This window comes from Oreochromis niloticus, linkage group LG20 (assembly GCF_001858045.2).
Source record: "Oreochromis niloticus isolate F11D_XX linkage group LG20, O_niloticus_UMD_NMBU, whole genome shotgun sequence".
Taxonomy (NCBI): domain Eukaryota; kingdom Metazoa; phylum Chordata; class Actinopteri; order Cichliformes; family Cichlidae; genus Oreochromis; species Oreochromis niloticus.
The window spans coordinates 35,340,514-35,356,234 of NC_031984.2; the positions used below are offsets into that span (position 1 = coordinate 35,340,514).

The 15,721-nt window shown below is 42.7% G+C and overlaps 1 protein-coding gene across 5 annotated transcripts in view; it reads right to left on the reverse strand.

Annotated features, from left to right (window-relative positions):
* Positions 1 to 15,721, reverse strand: part of renbp (renin binding protein) — a 29,100-nt gene that overhangs the window by 9,066 nt on the left and 4,313 nt on the right. For 4 of the 5 annotated variants that reach the window (XM_003454241.5, XM_025901713.1, XM_025901712.1 and 1 more), the window contains 8 exons: positions 11,826 to 11,931; positions 11,668 to 11,743; positions 11,503 to 11,578; positions 5,409 to 5,587; positions 4,150 to 4,377; positions 3,950 to 4,031; positions 3,622 to 3,797; positions 3,364 to 3,495 (listed from right to left, as the gene is read on the reverse strand). In XM_003454241.5, coding sequence (XP_003454289.2) covers positions 3,364 to 3,495; positions 3,622 to 3,797; positions 3,950 to 4,031; positions 4,150 to 4,377; positions 5,409 to 5,587; positions 11,503 to 11,578; positions 11,668 to 11,743; positions 11,826 to 11,931 — 1,055 coding nt within the window. The remainder of the gene's footprint in view (positions 1 to 3,363; positions 3,496 to 3,621; positions 3,798 to 3,949; positions 4,032 to 4,149; positions 4,378 to 5,408; positions 5,588 to 11,502; positions 11,579 to 11,667; positions 11,744 to 11,825; positions 11,932 to 15,721) is intronic. The other variant, XM_019350012.2, reaches the window with a different exon arrangement.

Consider the following 15,721-nt stretch of genomic DNA (forward strand, 5'->3'; position numbering starts at 1 on the left):
TTTTTTAAGGACCAAGGAAAAGAGAAGTTCAGTGTGCAGAGAATCAGACTGCACTTACACTAGACTCCATAATAATGTGACTTGTGTCTGCTGTGGTGAAGCTACAGTATTGAAAGATGAGCTACTTTGATACTTTGTCCACTATTTCCCTCAGTGAAAAACAGAACTTCAGGATTGTCGTTTTAAATAAACAGGAGTACACAGATAGCCTTTAAAGTAAAATGAAGTGGTTATCAGATGACTTTCTGCTCATGTCCAATCACATTTTCTTTTCCTGCTGGTGAAACAGACCCTGTGTCAAATTAACAAACAATAATCCTAAAGGCTGCAATTTAGAAAAAGACAAAACAAACGCAAACTGAATTATTATAAACATAAATTCTTTTTTGTCATTTTAAAACAACTCATGATCTTCATTTATACAGTTTTTATAAATATAAATCTCTCCATCTACAACATCAAAATAACCCCGTCATAGTCTTTTCTGTATTTTCTAACACTCTGTTTCAAGGAGGTTAAGCTCCGCCCACCTAGGCTGTGCTTGGGGGTGTTGGGCTCCAGTTTCTCCATTCTTCATGCCTGCTCTTCCTCATTTCATCACCTGCCTTACTTAAGGACCGAATCCAGCGTTCAGCTGCTGCCTGACTGTCATCGTACCTTGAGTGGTAATGACTCAGGATCCTTTGCTTATTCCCTGAATGAATTTCATCCATTACAGTGGTGTTCCATGATGGCACCTCCTGTCTCTGGAACCATTCATGGGAGAGTTGGGTCAGTGATGTAGAGTTCTGCTCCAGTGCTCCCTGGTCTTCACATACTTACCTCGCTCTTTTTTGGATGATGCCTTGAAACTCTTCAACCTTACTGAACTCCTCTGAGGTATGGCCTTTATCTAAGCAGAAGACTTCTTCTTGTCAAAGACTATTAAGACATATCCATTCGCTAACTGTAACCCTAAAAGACCCGACACAGCTCAGAAATCTCACTTTCAGGTTTCTTTATTTGCTCACACTGGTTCAGCGATTGTTACTTTTTGCAGCCAGTCCTCTCTCCTTTCCGGCCCGGCTGCTACTGAAATAGGGAAGGCATGATCATGCTCACCAGCTGCGAAACCCTGCCTTCCTACCACCATGCCCTGAACCCACTGCTCCACTCCTCCCTTGCAGCTGCACCACCAACCTCACCACACAGACAATTTGGAAGAATTTCAGAAAATTTTTGCTCCCCACTTAAAGAATGAAGATGCAGGGTAGTAGGAGAGTAACACACTTTGTTAGTGTTTCGGACCTTGGCAGCTCAAGAGGTGAATAAATGAAGGGCCAGTTAGCTTCTCAGGACGAGCCTACTTTCAGCTAAAGATTGTCTTTATACCCCATACCGCCAAAAGGGCCTGCCCACCAGTAAGTGCAGGGCTACTGGTGGGAAAGTCTGTGTGTGATGAACTGCCGTGCTACCATTTGCTGTCTTTTTCCCCTTCACCAAAGTGAAAACACAAAGAGAAGCCACAACATGACCGGCATCTGGATAAATGTCATCCTCTTCCTCCTCACCTCAAACCTCATCTCCTGAACTGAAGTCAGCGCTCTAACACAGAAAAACATGCAGGAATGTGCTTATGTGTTCCGGATACTGTCAGTGTTACTTACTGTCAGCAGATTAGACATGCAACCCTTCTGTTTCCTGGTAGTTGGCAAAACAATAGCAGGTTATAAGCTAATGTGAGGCATGAGTGTGCTAAAATCCCACTTTCCTCCTGATTTGATTACACTCTAACATCGTATGAAAGTTTATTCACTGACCAAGTCTCCAAGTTCGATCTGCAGAATCAGAATCAGAATGCTTTATTAATCCCAGAGGAAATTATGTGGTCACAAAGAAAGTTTCACTAACCTCAGTGAGCAGCGCTTACCAACAGAAAAGTTGAGGAGATCCTCAATACGCTCACCTCACTATTGCTAATATTGGACAGAAGTGAGCTTCACACTAACTTAGATCAGTCTTCTCCAATACAAATTTTATAGCTTCCTCCAGAGTAAATAGACATGGACACCAGGTAAGGTTAACAGTGGACTGACAGCCTACATTCACTACAGTAGCCAGAGTTTATTGTCTTACAGTGGCCTCCATAGCTAAGATGATGCACGTGAATATGGAGGGGTAAGAAAAGAGAATTTATCGTTTTACTGCAATCTACTGACATCTACTCATGAGATTTTCCACACTGTAACATTAATAAACCTACTTCTGAATATTGGACATTTTGCTTCAAAGTATCAAATGTGATCCAGGCTCAAGATAAGGACAAACTTAACATACTAGCAAAACCACAAGCAACAAGAACTAAGCAAAAGCAAGAACTTAGCAGGAAAAACGGGAGGGAACAGAAACTGAATGTCAAAAAGATGGCAGCCTGACAATGACTGAGGGAGAACGTGCAAACTAAACTCACACCAGGGAAAAAGATAAGACACAGATGAACTAAATCAAGATAATACTAAAGGGCGGAGAACGGCCAAAAAAGTTCAAACAAAAAGTCACATGAGAAACCTGCCAGCAAAATAAAACAGAAGTAACTATAACAAAGACAAAGACAACTCAAACAGGAAGACCCAAAAAGCGAAAACATCGAAGGTGCAGGCATGAAAAGAAGAAACACCGAATAGGTCAGTCATTAAATGTTGCCGCAGCAGGTAATCTCCTCTTTACCACCACAGCCCCCCTTCATCTCACTTACCTCCATGCTGGCAGAATTGTGGGCTGAAGCAGAAGAGGAGCCTGCCAACACTTGTACCACTTCTGCCCCTTTATGAGAAGGAAGCTCCAATCGGTGGCACTCTTCACTACTATCAGAGGCTGCTACCAAGCCTGTGTAGGGCCTCCGCCTGACCCTGATCTTCATCTAAGCCTGCAGCCCTGCTGAGATCAACCAAACCCCAGGTCTTTGCAACTACCTCAAGGGTGAGTAAAAAAGACTTTTCCTCATGCTCACCCTGAGCCAGAAAAAAATAACTCTCTGTCTTGTTCCACAGCCTGAACTGCTACGTCTCCTCCATTTAGGTCAGCCCAACCACCCAGACTGTTTACTGTTTCATTTGGACTCTGGCTTTTTGTGTGTTTTTGGTTTTGTTCCGTTAAAACTGTACTCAACATAAAAATCGGAGAGCCTTAAAGGTAAAAAGAGGAAGCTGCTGTCTCCTGCCTGCTTCCAGTCTTTACACTAATCTCTGTAACATCAGGTAGTCGTTGATATTTCATACTGATAGGAAATAACTCATTTCTCAAAATGTTTAAATACTCTAAATATTTAATGTCAACAGTACAGTACTCTCGCTATGCCGTGTGGCCAGTGCAGTGTCAACTCACATGGCTAAAAGTGTACTGGTAAACTTCTGAGAATATCTCCAGCAGCTCAGGCTTCCTGGTGTGATTGTAGGCCATGAGGAACGCGATGAGAGCCTCACAGTGTGGCCACCACAGCTTCATGCTCCACTCTAGCTGCTCAGACACAGAAGCAACATGGCTGATCATAAAGTGATAAATGCAAACTACTATTGAATGCAAAATGAAACAGAATTTTGTGTCTAATAAAAACATAATCATGTGTAGACATGACAGGTTAACCTGTGTGGGGCAGTGACCATCCACATCCAGGAAGTAGAAGAGGCCACCGTGTTCTTTATCCCAGCCATACTGATAAGGGAGCTCCACAAAGTTTCTGATGGCAGTTCTCTGGATTTCCTTGTCCCCCCACTGTGCACCATACAGCATCAAGAACCAGCCTGCTTCCAAGGCATGGCCTGAGTCAGCACCAGTTATTAGTGGGAAGGACAAAGAAACATGAAAAATGATGAAGTGAGCAACTAAGGAGAGGAAAAGAGTGCAATATATTGTTCCACAGAGACGGACTTTGCTCACAGCCATCTGGGTCAGCAGGCTGTGGAGCGTTTACCTGGATTCTGCAGTCGGCCCTGGCAACCCGGCAGCTCAGATCCATCCACTGACACGTTCTCTAAGATAGCTGTGCCAGCTCTCTGCACGAACAGATGCAGAAGATGAGAAGAAAAAATAACTGTATTTATGAATAGAAGGTACTTGATAAAATCTACAAATGTGAGAGAAAAAGCAGCAGAGTGTTGTCTGCGTCCAAACCTGGATGTGCTGTAGGATCTGCTGTACACACCAGATTCCCAGCTCCTTGTACTTCTGAGACACTTCCTGCCCACGGCCTTCGGTTATCTGTTGCACCAGGCACATGAGCATCATGGGAACTGACAAACTGTTGATGGGAACCTCCCCAGGAAGTTGGGGCCGGCCCAGGCCTGAAGGGTCTACCTGAACCCAGTAAATCAGCTGTTCCATCATCTGCTCAGCTTCCAGCTGAAACACATACGAGGGGTGACGAGGTAATGTTGCAGAAATGGTAACAGTTATAACCCAAACCCAAACTCAAACGCCCTGCTTCTGAGGTGGGCATGGTTTGTGCCAATCAGAATGAACAGGAAGGTCAGAAGAAAACTAAACTTAACAATAAGAAAGAAATTAGTGTTTGGCAGATTATTTCTTTGTTGTAACAATGTTTGTTGGCATTAAATCTTATACCGCCGAAAAGTCTGTTCATTTCCCCTTAACTAATTCAATAAATTCCACCTTTACAGCAGCTGTATATAGTCTGGTATAAAGAGCAAAGATAGTGCATGAAACATCTGCTTACAGTCTGCTGAATTCAATTCTGTAAAATTCTGACAAAGAGCATCAGGTCAGCTGATCACACAAAGAAACTACCGGAGCTCAAAAACAAAATGATTGTGAGTTATGATTTTTTTTTCCCAAACTGAGCTACTACAACTGATTTTAGGATTCCTCCGTCTGCTGAATCCCACTTTAACCCCTGACTGCACTGGTTTTCCTGTTTAGATGTGGAGTTAATGTCACCCTCTATAATGTAGGCAACAGAAAACAGTTGTTTTGGAAAATTCTCTTCCACTAAGTAAAACTAATTACATCCATTAGAAGTTGAATTTAGATTTGAATAACATTTATATGCTCGTGTACTAATATTGTTTTATTATTACAATAACATAGGACAAGGTTCAGTTCACTTTGCATAAAAATATCTGGTAGCAGAATTGTCCTTCAAGGAGGTACTGTTTAGCTTATGTTTCACAGCCTGTACCTTTTGACTTTTGACTTCAGCTTTTACTTGTGTTTCTTTAACACAAGTATAGACACCCGTGAAAAATGCCAAATAGTAGTGTAATTTTAAAAAAAATGTTGTTTCTTTCTACTGCACTGATCGATAATAACTAGGAACTCAGACAGAAATGTCAATAGGCTTAACATAAGATAACAAAGAGAGGGGGTAAACATATGGTACAACTAAAGAAAATTGCACCAAGAGTTACATATACCTGCATATCCTTGTCACCGGTTACCTTGCTCAGTTCATCCATAGCCATGATGTAGAAACACTCACTGAATATGGTTCTCTGAACTTTGAGCGCTTTACCATCTCTCGTCAGGCAGAAGGCACATTTCCACTGACCACTGCTATTGGACACACGAGCAAACTTTCTCAAGAATGCTCCTCCTAAGATGCAGACAGAACAACAGAACATTGGTATGAACCCACAGGAAGCTGTTCACTGTTGGAGAAAAAATATAAAAGAATCATTCATTAAGATTTCAGATCATCAGTTCTCAGACTCAGAAGAAGAGTGAAATTGTGCAGAAAATCAGCTATATGATTCATGGACCATTCAGCCACCGGAGGTGTTAGCCCAATTGATGGCTGTTTTGGTGACTACGTGCCACCAGAAGCTGGGAGCAGGTGGCGGCGCATCACCATCGGTTAGACAATCTGCAGGACCAGTCCAAGCACCAGACAAGAGCGCTCTAATGTCTGATTCCACGGGCTGGCTCCTCGCGAATGCTGCCGTGGTCCCCCAGGCACCAGTAGTGACGCTCCACCAGATGGAAGAGGGGAGGACTTCCAGGGCTCCCTGGAAGTTTTTCAGGCCACAGTGCAGGTGTGCCAGTGGCCTGAGGAAGGATGGTTGCTGTGGCTGCTGCCTCTCTTCTAACAGTGGAGAATCAAAGGGCAGCGCTTAGTTTTTAGTGGTGAGAAGCTGCTTTCCCAACGTCCGGCGAGTTATCCTGAACCGACTGGGATCTCACCTGACATCACCGCCGTCGGTTGCGGGAATGCTGGATGGGGCCAAGGGAATGGCATGCACCAATCCCAGAGGCTCCACGTGGCACTCTTGTGGCTTCAGCTTGACCCAACAGAAGGGGAAATGCGGCTGCTGAACATGCTGACATTAGAGTAGTCCATAGAGGGGCTCCCAGCGGGAACAGTAGATTGGGTCCACTGTCATCGGCCAGCGAGCTTCGAGGTTGCTTGGCTGAGGATCATCTGACGGCTGAGGAAGCTGGTGGGGCAGCCACAGCTGGTGGCAGGAAGTCAGATGATCCCAATCCTGAGCAGCGGCCACCATCATCTAACAATGCTTCTCCTTCTGCAGAGACTACAGAGACTGCACCCCACTCACTGGGAGACAGGTAGAAACACTAGAGGGGCAAAACACCAGCTACTGGTAGATAGAGCAGTTACTCAAGACCGTTAGACCAGACTGCCTAACCTGTACAACGCCTGGATTGAGTACAAGAAAGTCTATGACTTAATGATGCACACACGGATCCTGCAATGCCTACAAACATACAAGATAAAGGTATTTAATGGGGATGTGGAGAACAACACTAGAGGCCAACTTCAAGCCAATAGCATGAGTCACAATCAAGTGCGGGATTTACCATGGAGATGCTCTGTCCCCACTGCTGTTCTGCACATGCCTGAAACCCCTCAGTGAGATCAATACCATAATATTGATCTCACTGAGATCATTGATAATATCATAAGACTGGCTACAGATACCAACTACAGAATGAAGCAAACATTAGCCATCTTCTCTACATGGATGATGCTCTGTCCTCACTAGGTGTTGTCCTCATGAACGTAGACTCAGCTATACAGTCAGCTAAGGATTTTGATTAGTAGAGTGTACTAATCAAAATCCAAGGAACAGGTCGATGTGTTGAGTTCGATGGTTTAATAAGGATAAAGAGTGAAACTGTTGACAAAACCAGAAATAAAACCAATAAAAATGTTGCATCAATATCAAATATAACAAACACCATAGTAAAGTCACATTCACAAAATAGGAACACAATATTTATCTCCTTAATGACTCCCCAAATAAAACACCAAAAAAAATATCACACAACCTCTGCTATGGTTATGTACCCATTAAAATTAGATTTAAATCACAAAACATATCACTCTTTCACAAAAAAAAAAATAATGCACACATGTTGCTGTTTATCAAGTAGCAAAGGCATGAATGGCAACAGATTAACACCACTAGAGGGCAAACCTGCAGAACAGAAAATACCTAATTCCCTCATAGATGACATCAAGGTATATGTCAGGAATGAATATCAATTCACTAATTCACACCATAAGGATCTAGAGCAAGGACATCACAATGTCATTCGGACTGGAAATGTGTAGTTGGATGGTAACAAAGAGAGGAAAGGTAGTTAGAACTGAGGGGATTGTGCTACCAGAAGGCAACACTGCAGACATCGAAGATAGCTACCTTGGAATCCCACAGGCAAATGGGACCCATGAAGAAGCCGCTAGGAAAGCCACAACCACCAAATACATGCAGAGAGTAAGGTGTTCTGAGGAGTCAGCTGAACAGGAAGAACAAGATCTGGGCTATCAACAACTATGCAGTAACGGTCATCAGATACCCTTTTGGGATCATCAGCTGGCCAAGGGAGGAGACAGAAGACACTGACATCAAGACAAGAAAACTCCTTACCATGCACGGAAGGTTTTACCCCAAGTCCAGCACCCTGAGCCTGCTATTCAGACTGAAACAGCAAAGCTCCAAGAGTATATCACAAAGATGGCCACAACTGACCATGTGCTTAGTGAATATCTCAGACAGCTGAAATCCAAGAAAGAAGAGGAGCAAAAAGAGAAACCATCACGGAAAGACAGACCCCTGTAAGGCATGTACCACCGGCAGAAGAATTGGCTGATACCAATATACTACCAATGGCTTGACAAATTTGGACTGAAACACAGCACAGAGGCACTAATCATGGCAGTGCAGGAACAAGCTCTAAGCACACAATCAGTAGAGTCACAGAGAAATTTCTGCCTGTCACACAATATATGTGTAACATACCTTTATTTACCAACATACCTGTAGTGCACTTATGCTCATGCTAGTGTGCTGAATCAGTTTAATTTTGTCTATTCACAAAGTCCTAAACAGTTGCATCATCATACATCTGCTACACTATACTGTCATGATCCATGGGATCTGTGTATTTTCTTGTAGAATTTCATAAAGTGTGTTGAGCTTGTTTCATATTCTTTAATTCTAGTTTCTATTTTGACTCCTCTAGTCAAAATAGTCAGTGTTCTAGCCCTTTGTGATTCTCTCTGTGCCCCTGAGTATTTTCTGTTGCTTTGTGCTTTAGACTTTGTATTTAGTTTTATGGATTTTTACAACTCATTAAACAACTTTTCTCCTGAGTCAGCATTCGAGTCCTTATCTTGTAAATGGTGACAATAACAAGCCAGATGGTCTCTCACCTCATCAGGTCAGAGGATGTGCTTTCCAAAAAGAATTTCAGTTGATCTGAAATGAACAGTTTTCCACTTTTCCTCAGTCCATTTCAAGTAATCTTTGGCCAAGAAAGGAAGGTAGCTTCCTCTTTGTGTAATAGAGCTTTAAAGTTTAATCTTTAACTTTAATCAGGAGGTATTCCCAATCCTATGCAGTGATTTCCGTGAAAGAATCATGCCTAGTTTTAATGCAGTGCCACCTGAGGGTCCAAATATCACAGGCATTTAACTCAGATTTGCAGTCTTCTCACTTGGGAACAGAGATTTCTCAACATTTGCTGACTTTTCTGTTGACAATGAATTGTAGATGATGAGATATTCTTTGCCATTTTACGTTGTGGAACATAATTCTGGAATAATATGACAATTTATTTACAGGTTTTTTCTTTGAAATTTTCTACTGTGGCAACATCACTAACTTGCATAAAGAAATGAAAGCTTTATCCCAGAACAAGCAGCAAAAGAAAGAAAGATAAAAAAAAAACAATACCACTCAGACAGATCTACAGCCTCATGGTTTTGTATCACCCCAAATAGAGCACTTCGCTCTCACACTGCTAGGCTACTTGTGGTTCCCAGGATATTTAAAAGTAGAATGGGAGGCAGAGCCTTCAGCTTTAAGATTAGGCTTAAAACGTTCCTTTTTGACAAAGCTTATAGTTAGGGCTGAATCCACCCTTACTTATACTGCAATAGAGTTGGGCTGCTGGGGGATTCCCATGATGCACTGGGCATTTCTCCTTCTCTCACCTCTTATTATTCACCATCTGTTTATACAGCCCTCTGCATTTAGTTAGGAGTTATTACTCATCTCTGGCTCTCTTCCACCACATGTCTTTTGCCTTGTCTTCCTCCCTTCACCCCCAACCGATCATGGCAGAAGGCTGCCCCTCGCTGAGCCCGGTTCTGCTAGGGGTTTCTTCCTGTTAGAAGGGAATTGCATCCTCATAAGGGGTTATCCATTGGGGTTTCTCTGTATTATTGTAGGGTCTTTACCTTACAATATTAAGCATCTTGAGGCATTGTTGTTGCTGTGATTTTGTACTTTATAAATCAAAGTGAACTGCACTGAACTGAACTATATTGAATGGCCAAAAGACCAGTGATGAAGTCACTCTGGTACCCAAGGAGGCAGCCAGTGACAATGGAGAAGCACCTCAGGAGGCTTGGCTGGAGGTCAGCAGCAACTGAGGTGAAGAAAACCTTTTGGAGGCAGGTGGTGACAGAGAGGACAGAGTACCTCTGGTGCCTTTGCTGGAGGCCAGTGACAAAGGCCATGGTATACTGCAGGTGACTTTGCTGAATGTCAACAACAAAGGCCATGGAAACCCTCTGGAGGCCAGTAATGAAGGAAATTCTCTGAAGGCTGGGAGAGACGTAGGTGACAGGACACCACTGGTTTTTTGTCTGGGGGCTAGTGACGATGGAGGAGATGGATCTCCTCAGGAGGACCAGCAAGTGACCACCAGTGAAGACGGAGACCCTTATGCACTGGAGATTTTGAAGTGTTGGGGATCCGTGGCAGCCTAGAATGTTTGGGGGGACTAGACTTGGGGTTCACTAAAATCTCAGGACTCTAAGAAGATGCAGGAAGCTCAGGATTCTCAGGATATGCAGGATGCTCATAAAGCTTAGGCTATGCAAAGCTCACAAACCACTTTGAAGGCTGGGTGAGGCTGTGCAGGACCCATAGCTAACACTGGATGCTGGGTCTGTGCAAGGCCCTCAACTGAGGCTGAAGACTGGGGCACCGCAGGCTGTGTAGTCTCTCCTGGCAACTGGAACTCCACAAGCTACTACCTCAGACCACACTGCAGGCATGAAGCTGGCCAGTCCAAGTACAAAGGATGTTAGCAGCCATGAGCAGATGCTCAGTTTCTCGGGAGGCCCTCATCGATCACACAGTCTTCGGTGAGGTCCTAGGTGGTGCAACAGCCTCTAAAATTCAATTTCTGATTGAGATTCTTCAGCAATGTAAAACTCAGATTCAGGGTTGGCTGGCTCAGCAGCAGTAAACTCAGCCTAAGATTTTACAGAGATTTACAGGAATTTCTTGGGAGGCCCAGCAAGTGACCTAACGGATATGTGCAGCAAGGAAAGCGGATGGAGCTGTGAGCTCTCCCTTGAAGGCTACAGAGCTGGTGAGTGGGTAGCCAGTGTGCAATCTCTGCACAGAAAGGGCCTAGCAAGGTGGTGGAGTCAAACTCAGGACCTTGCTGTGAGGCAACAGTGCTAACCACCACACCACCGTGCTGCCCTTTATATAGATATCTTCTCTAAATTGATTTGAGAAGACATATGCTATTATTGGGGGCTATCATGTCAAAATGAATCAGAATCAGAATACTTTATTGATCCCTGAGGGAAATTATGTTCTGCGGATATTTTTTGCCTTTTATATGTGCTTACAATCTCCCTGCAAGCTCATGATGATCCTCAGATGCAGTTTGGACATGCCCCCTTTGTTCAACAGAGGCCTTGGTGTTTCAGCAGAAGCCGTTAGAAGCAACATCCACTAATCACAGGTCATACTTTATACGTTAAAATGTTTTTAAAAAAACTCATAAAAGCAGAAAGAAATTGATTAAGATATGAGACCTTTCACGTCAGTCAAGTCAATGATTAACATTTATCGTTTGTGACCCAAATATAAATACACAGTAAATGCATATTTTAAAAAATGCAAGAAACCTTTATTATGTGCTGCTCTGGGTAACAGCAACTGGACGCTGTCACTTCTGAGAAAAAAAATAATGCTCATGATACAGAACTGTACAGTCAAGCATTGCATTCACACTCACCGGCCACTGCTGCTTCGAGGATTTCAGGCTTGTGGAAGCGATCCATGGTTCGGTACAAGCGACAATACATCCACACCTGTGAGACACATATATAGCAAAATCTTCACACTGAACAACCTAATGTCACAGCAGATTATTACAGTCACTGTCACTGTCGAGGTTCACCTGTCTACCCTGCAGCCAGACATACTTCAGCTCATCATAGATATTCCCATCCCTTCCAATACACGTGAAGAAGCCTCTGAAATAGAAAGCATTAGAACTCATTACAAGGATTTGGACAATATATGCAGTACAAACATATTCCAGTGTAAAGGCATTACCCATGTACTCTGTCATGAGAATATTTGAGCCAGAAGTCCACTACGTTGTCCAATTGTTTTTGAATGTTCTCTCGACACTTCTCAAGCATCACCACTGACATTGTTCCTGTTCAAAACGAACGTTAACATTAGTTTGTGGAAAAAATAAATGGATTCTTGGTTTATAGTTATATGTTTAACATGTGTAAAGATGGTACTGAAACTGTAAAATTATGCAAATATGTCTGTATTTAAATTTGCAAAAATATTATTTAAAAACTGACTGTAACTGACATTTTTTTAAATTATGAATACCTTTTAGGTGGGATAACTGAAAAGTGAAACAAGGGCAACACAAGCTTATAAAAGTGGTGCAATTTAAAAACAAAGAGGTGGAAAACCCTAAATAAATCTGATTATTTAGTACATGACTGGGTCTAAAAAGTGCACCACTGAGAGGCTGACTTGGAACAAAAATGGGGAAGGGCTCAAGACTGTTGTGAAAGACTCCATGGACCAACCGTTCAAGAAACTTGAAATAACATTTTTGAAAAAAATGTTAGAGGAAGTCATCATCTTTGTTACACAGACAATCCAGAGAAATCTCTGTATGTAAGAGACAAAGCTGGAAACAAATACAGAATATTCACCCATAAAAAACAAACATGATTCTGTCGTAGGGTTTACTGCTCAGTGATCTTTTGAAAAGAATTTGTTACCGCTTCCACACATTTAAGTAAAAAATGTAAAGAAAGTTAATATTCTTTGTAAGGAATGATATTTATGTCAAAGGTTTTGCAGAAGAAGAAAACATAATCACAAGCACTGGTGCAAGTATTCACTGCCACTGTCATGTGCCATCATGCAAGTGAAACTGTCTGCTTAGCAACCACTACACCAGATTCACGCTTTTGCAGGTAACTCTGTTCTCCAAACTGAATTCTTTTCGCTTGAACCAACCTGACTGGAAACAGTTTGGAGGGTGGTCGCTGCTATTAAACTAATGCTCAGACATAATCTTACCAACATAACATCAGGGGTGGATGTAGCTCAGCCCATCTACTAATCAGAGGGTTGGTGATTTAATGCCTGGCTGCTTCTGTCTGCACATCAAATATCCTTGGAGTATGAATGTGTGTGGATGTTAGATAGTAAGCACTTGTATAGAAAAACCACAGAAAGTGCTTGTGTGACTGAGGCAAGTTGTGTAAAGTGCTTTGATTGCTCAGAGTAGAAAAGTGCTATACAAGAACCAGTCCACTTACCATCATGCTACTTAACCAGACATAACAACTAACACCTAGAGGTTCATTACTGCATTACTCAATCAAAAGAAACTGCATTACTTTTGTAACCACTCCATTAGGAATACCAACTGTGCGTACTGAGCGTATCACCACTAACACAAAGTTCCTTTGGGTGCACTTGATTATTGTCTAGACCAGATGTTGAAAACCACTGGGTGTGCCGTGAGAGATCAGCGGGTGTGCAGTGGGAAATTATTTAATTTCAATTAAATGGTCCAAAAATTATAATTGAATAATTACTGCAAATAATAAACTCATTGTTGGGCATCTGTGCTTTCAGTGCAGTGACTGGTAGATTAATTACTCTTTCACATCAGTAGGTGGCAGTGGGTAGCACAATATGACCTTGTTAAGTTAAGACAACAGAGATAGTGATGCACACGGTAGGTGGCAGTTGCAAGACATACAACAAAGATGGATAAATATTTGAAAAGAAAAATTACAGACTCCGAACTGGGCCCGGGACAAAATTCTAATCCAGAAGAGTCTAGTACAAGTGGTGGTCAAAAGAAAGCAAAAACAGTGAGCTTGAGGCAATACAGCCAAAGCTGTCTTTGGTTTGGATTGACTTTCACTGGAGATCTGACTGCACCGACTCCGTTATGTTTGGTGTGTGAAGAAAAGCTCTCAAACACTGTCATGGTCCCAAGCAAGCTTAAACGCCATCGACACACTAAACATCCCTCAATTCAAAACAGGAACACAGATTGTTCACCTGCGTGAACATGCTGAGAAACAGGTAACTTCAATGATAAAAACACAAAGGTGTCTGAAAGAGCTCTCAAAGCTAGCTGCTTAGTAACTGAACTTAGAGCCAAATCCAAAAAACCACACACCGTAGCAGAGACATTAATACTACCTGCCTGCAAAGCCATCGTGAATTAGATGCTCAGAGGATGTTAGCCAGAAATAGCCAAAATCCCACTCTCAAATAACATGTTACGTCCCCCAGGAGGATGTTGGTTTTCTTCTTTTAACTAACTCCTTATGTTTTGTCTAGGCTCCACCTCCTCTGTCCTGATTGGATGCCGTTCACAGAATCAAGCTGCTGAGAGAGGGGAACAAAGTGAAGGAATTGATCCCTGCTTCAAACCCTTCCTCTTAGATGGCACTGTGTCATTGACTGGAAAGCCTGAGGATGAAAAACCCATTCGAAAACTCAGAGATACGGGAGGGTCCCAATCTGTGATTTTATCTGATGTATTACCCTTGGGTGACCATTCCTCTTGTCATGGTAGCATTCTGATCCAGGGAGTTGAAATGGGCTATGTTGAAGCTCCTTTGCATTATGTACACATCAAGTCAAAGTTGGTTAATGGCATCTTCTCTGTGGCAGTATGCCCCTCACTACCCATAAAAGGGGTGCAGTTCATTTTGGGAAATGACATTGCTGGTGGAAAAGTGCAACCTGTTCCTGAAGTAACAGATGATCCAAAATCAAACTTGAAGAGCAATGACCTAGCAACATGTTTTTCCTGCTTGTGTTCTCATCAGGGCTCAAACACGATGTAAAGCTGCAGAGATTGATTTGGCAGACTCTTCGTTGGCTCAGGCTCTGGCTACAGATGATTTGCAAACCCTGACTGATCTTAAAAGTGGCCTTAAAAAAATACTACTGAGAAGTGGAAGGATCTCCATCCCTCACAGTTGGACTTGCCGGTCACATGTGAAAGCCTTATTGCTGCTCAGAAGTCTGATCCCTCACTGACTAAATGCTTTACTTCTCTTTCTGAAACAGGAAATAAGAAGGCTTCTTACCAAAAGTAGACCAAAAGTAGTAGTCCAGCCTTCTGGTAGAGCAGAAGTCTGGACCTAATCCAGACAGACCAAGGAACTAACTTTCTGTCTTAACTTTTCAAGCAGGTCATGCAGTCTCTTGGGATTAAGCATGTTGTGTCAAGTGCATACCATCCTGAGTTTCAAGGAGCATTAGAGCGCTGGCACCAGACGTTCAAGGCAATGTTGCAGAAATACTGCTTGGATACTGGAAAAGAGTGGGATGAGGGAGTACCCCTGATGGTGTTTGCCATACGCGAAGCAAGAATCCCTTGGGTTTAGCCCAAATGAACTAGTGTTTTGTCATTCTGTTCGGGGAAGTTGCTGAAAGAACAGTTCTTGTCAACAGACCACGTTGTGAAAACTAATGTTCTGGATTATATTTCACAGTTCAGAGAGCGCCTCCATAAGGCCCAGTTGGCAGCTGCAGAAACCCTCTCCTCTACTCAAGAGAAGATGAAGAGTTGGTATGATAAGAAAGCCGTTCCTCGATCTTTCAATCCAGGTGACAAGGTTTTGGTTCTTCTACCAACTGCTAGCTCTGCACTGTCTGCCTGCCTCTGTGGACCATACCACGTGGATAAGAGAGTAAATGACACTGACTATGTGATTAAAACACCAGACAGGAAGTGTAAAACACGCTTGTGCCATCTCAATATGCTCAAATCTTTTCATTCTAGAGCTGATCTTCTCTGTGGTCCCACAGATAAGTCTTTGGCATCTCCGTCAAAGCAAATTTCATCTCCAGAAACTCTCTTGTTAAGCTCTTCCTCAGGACTGAGGTCGAGTTTAGATGAAGATGGGCTCAAACTTTGTGATGCCAGCTACCAGAGT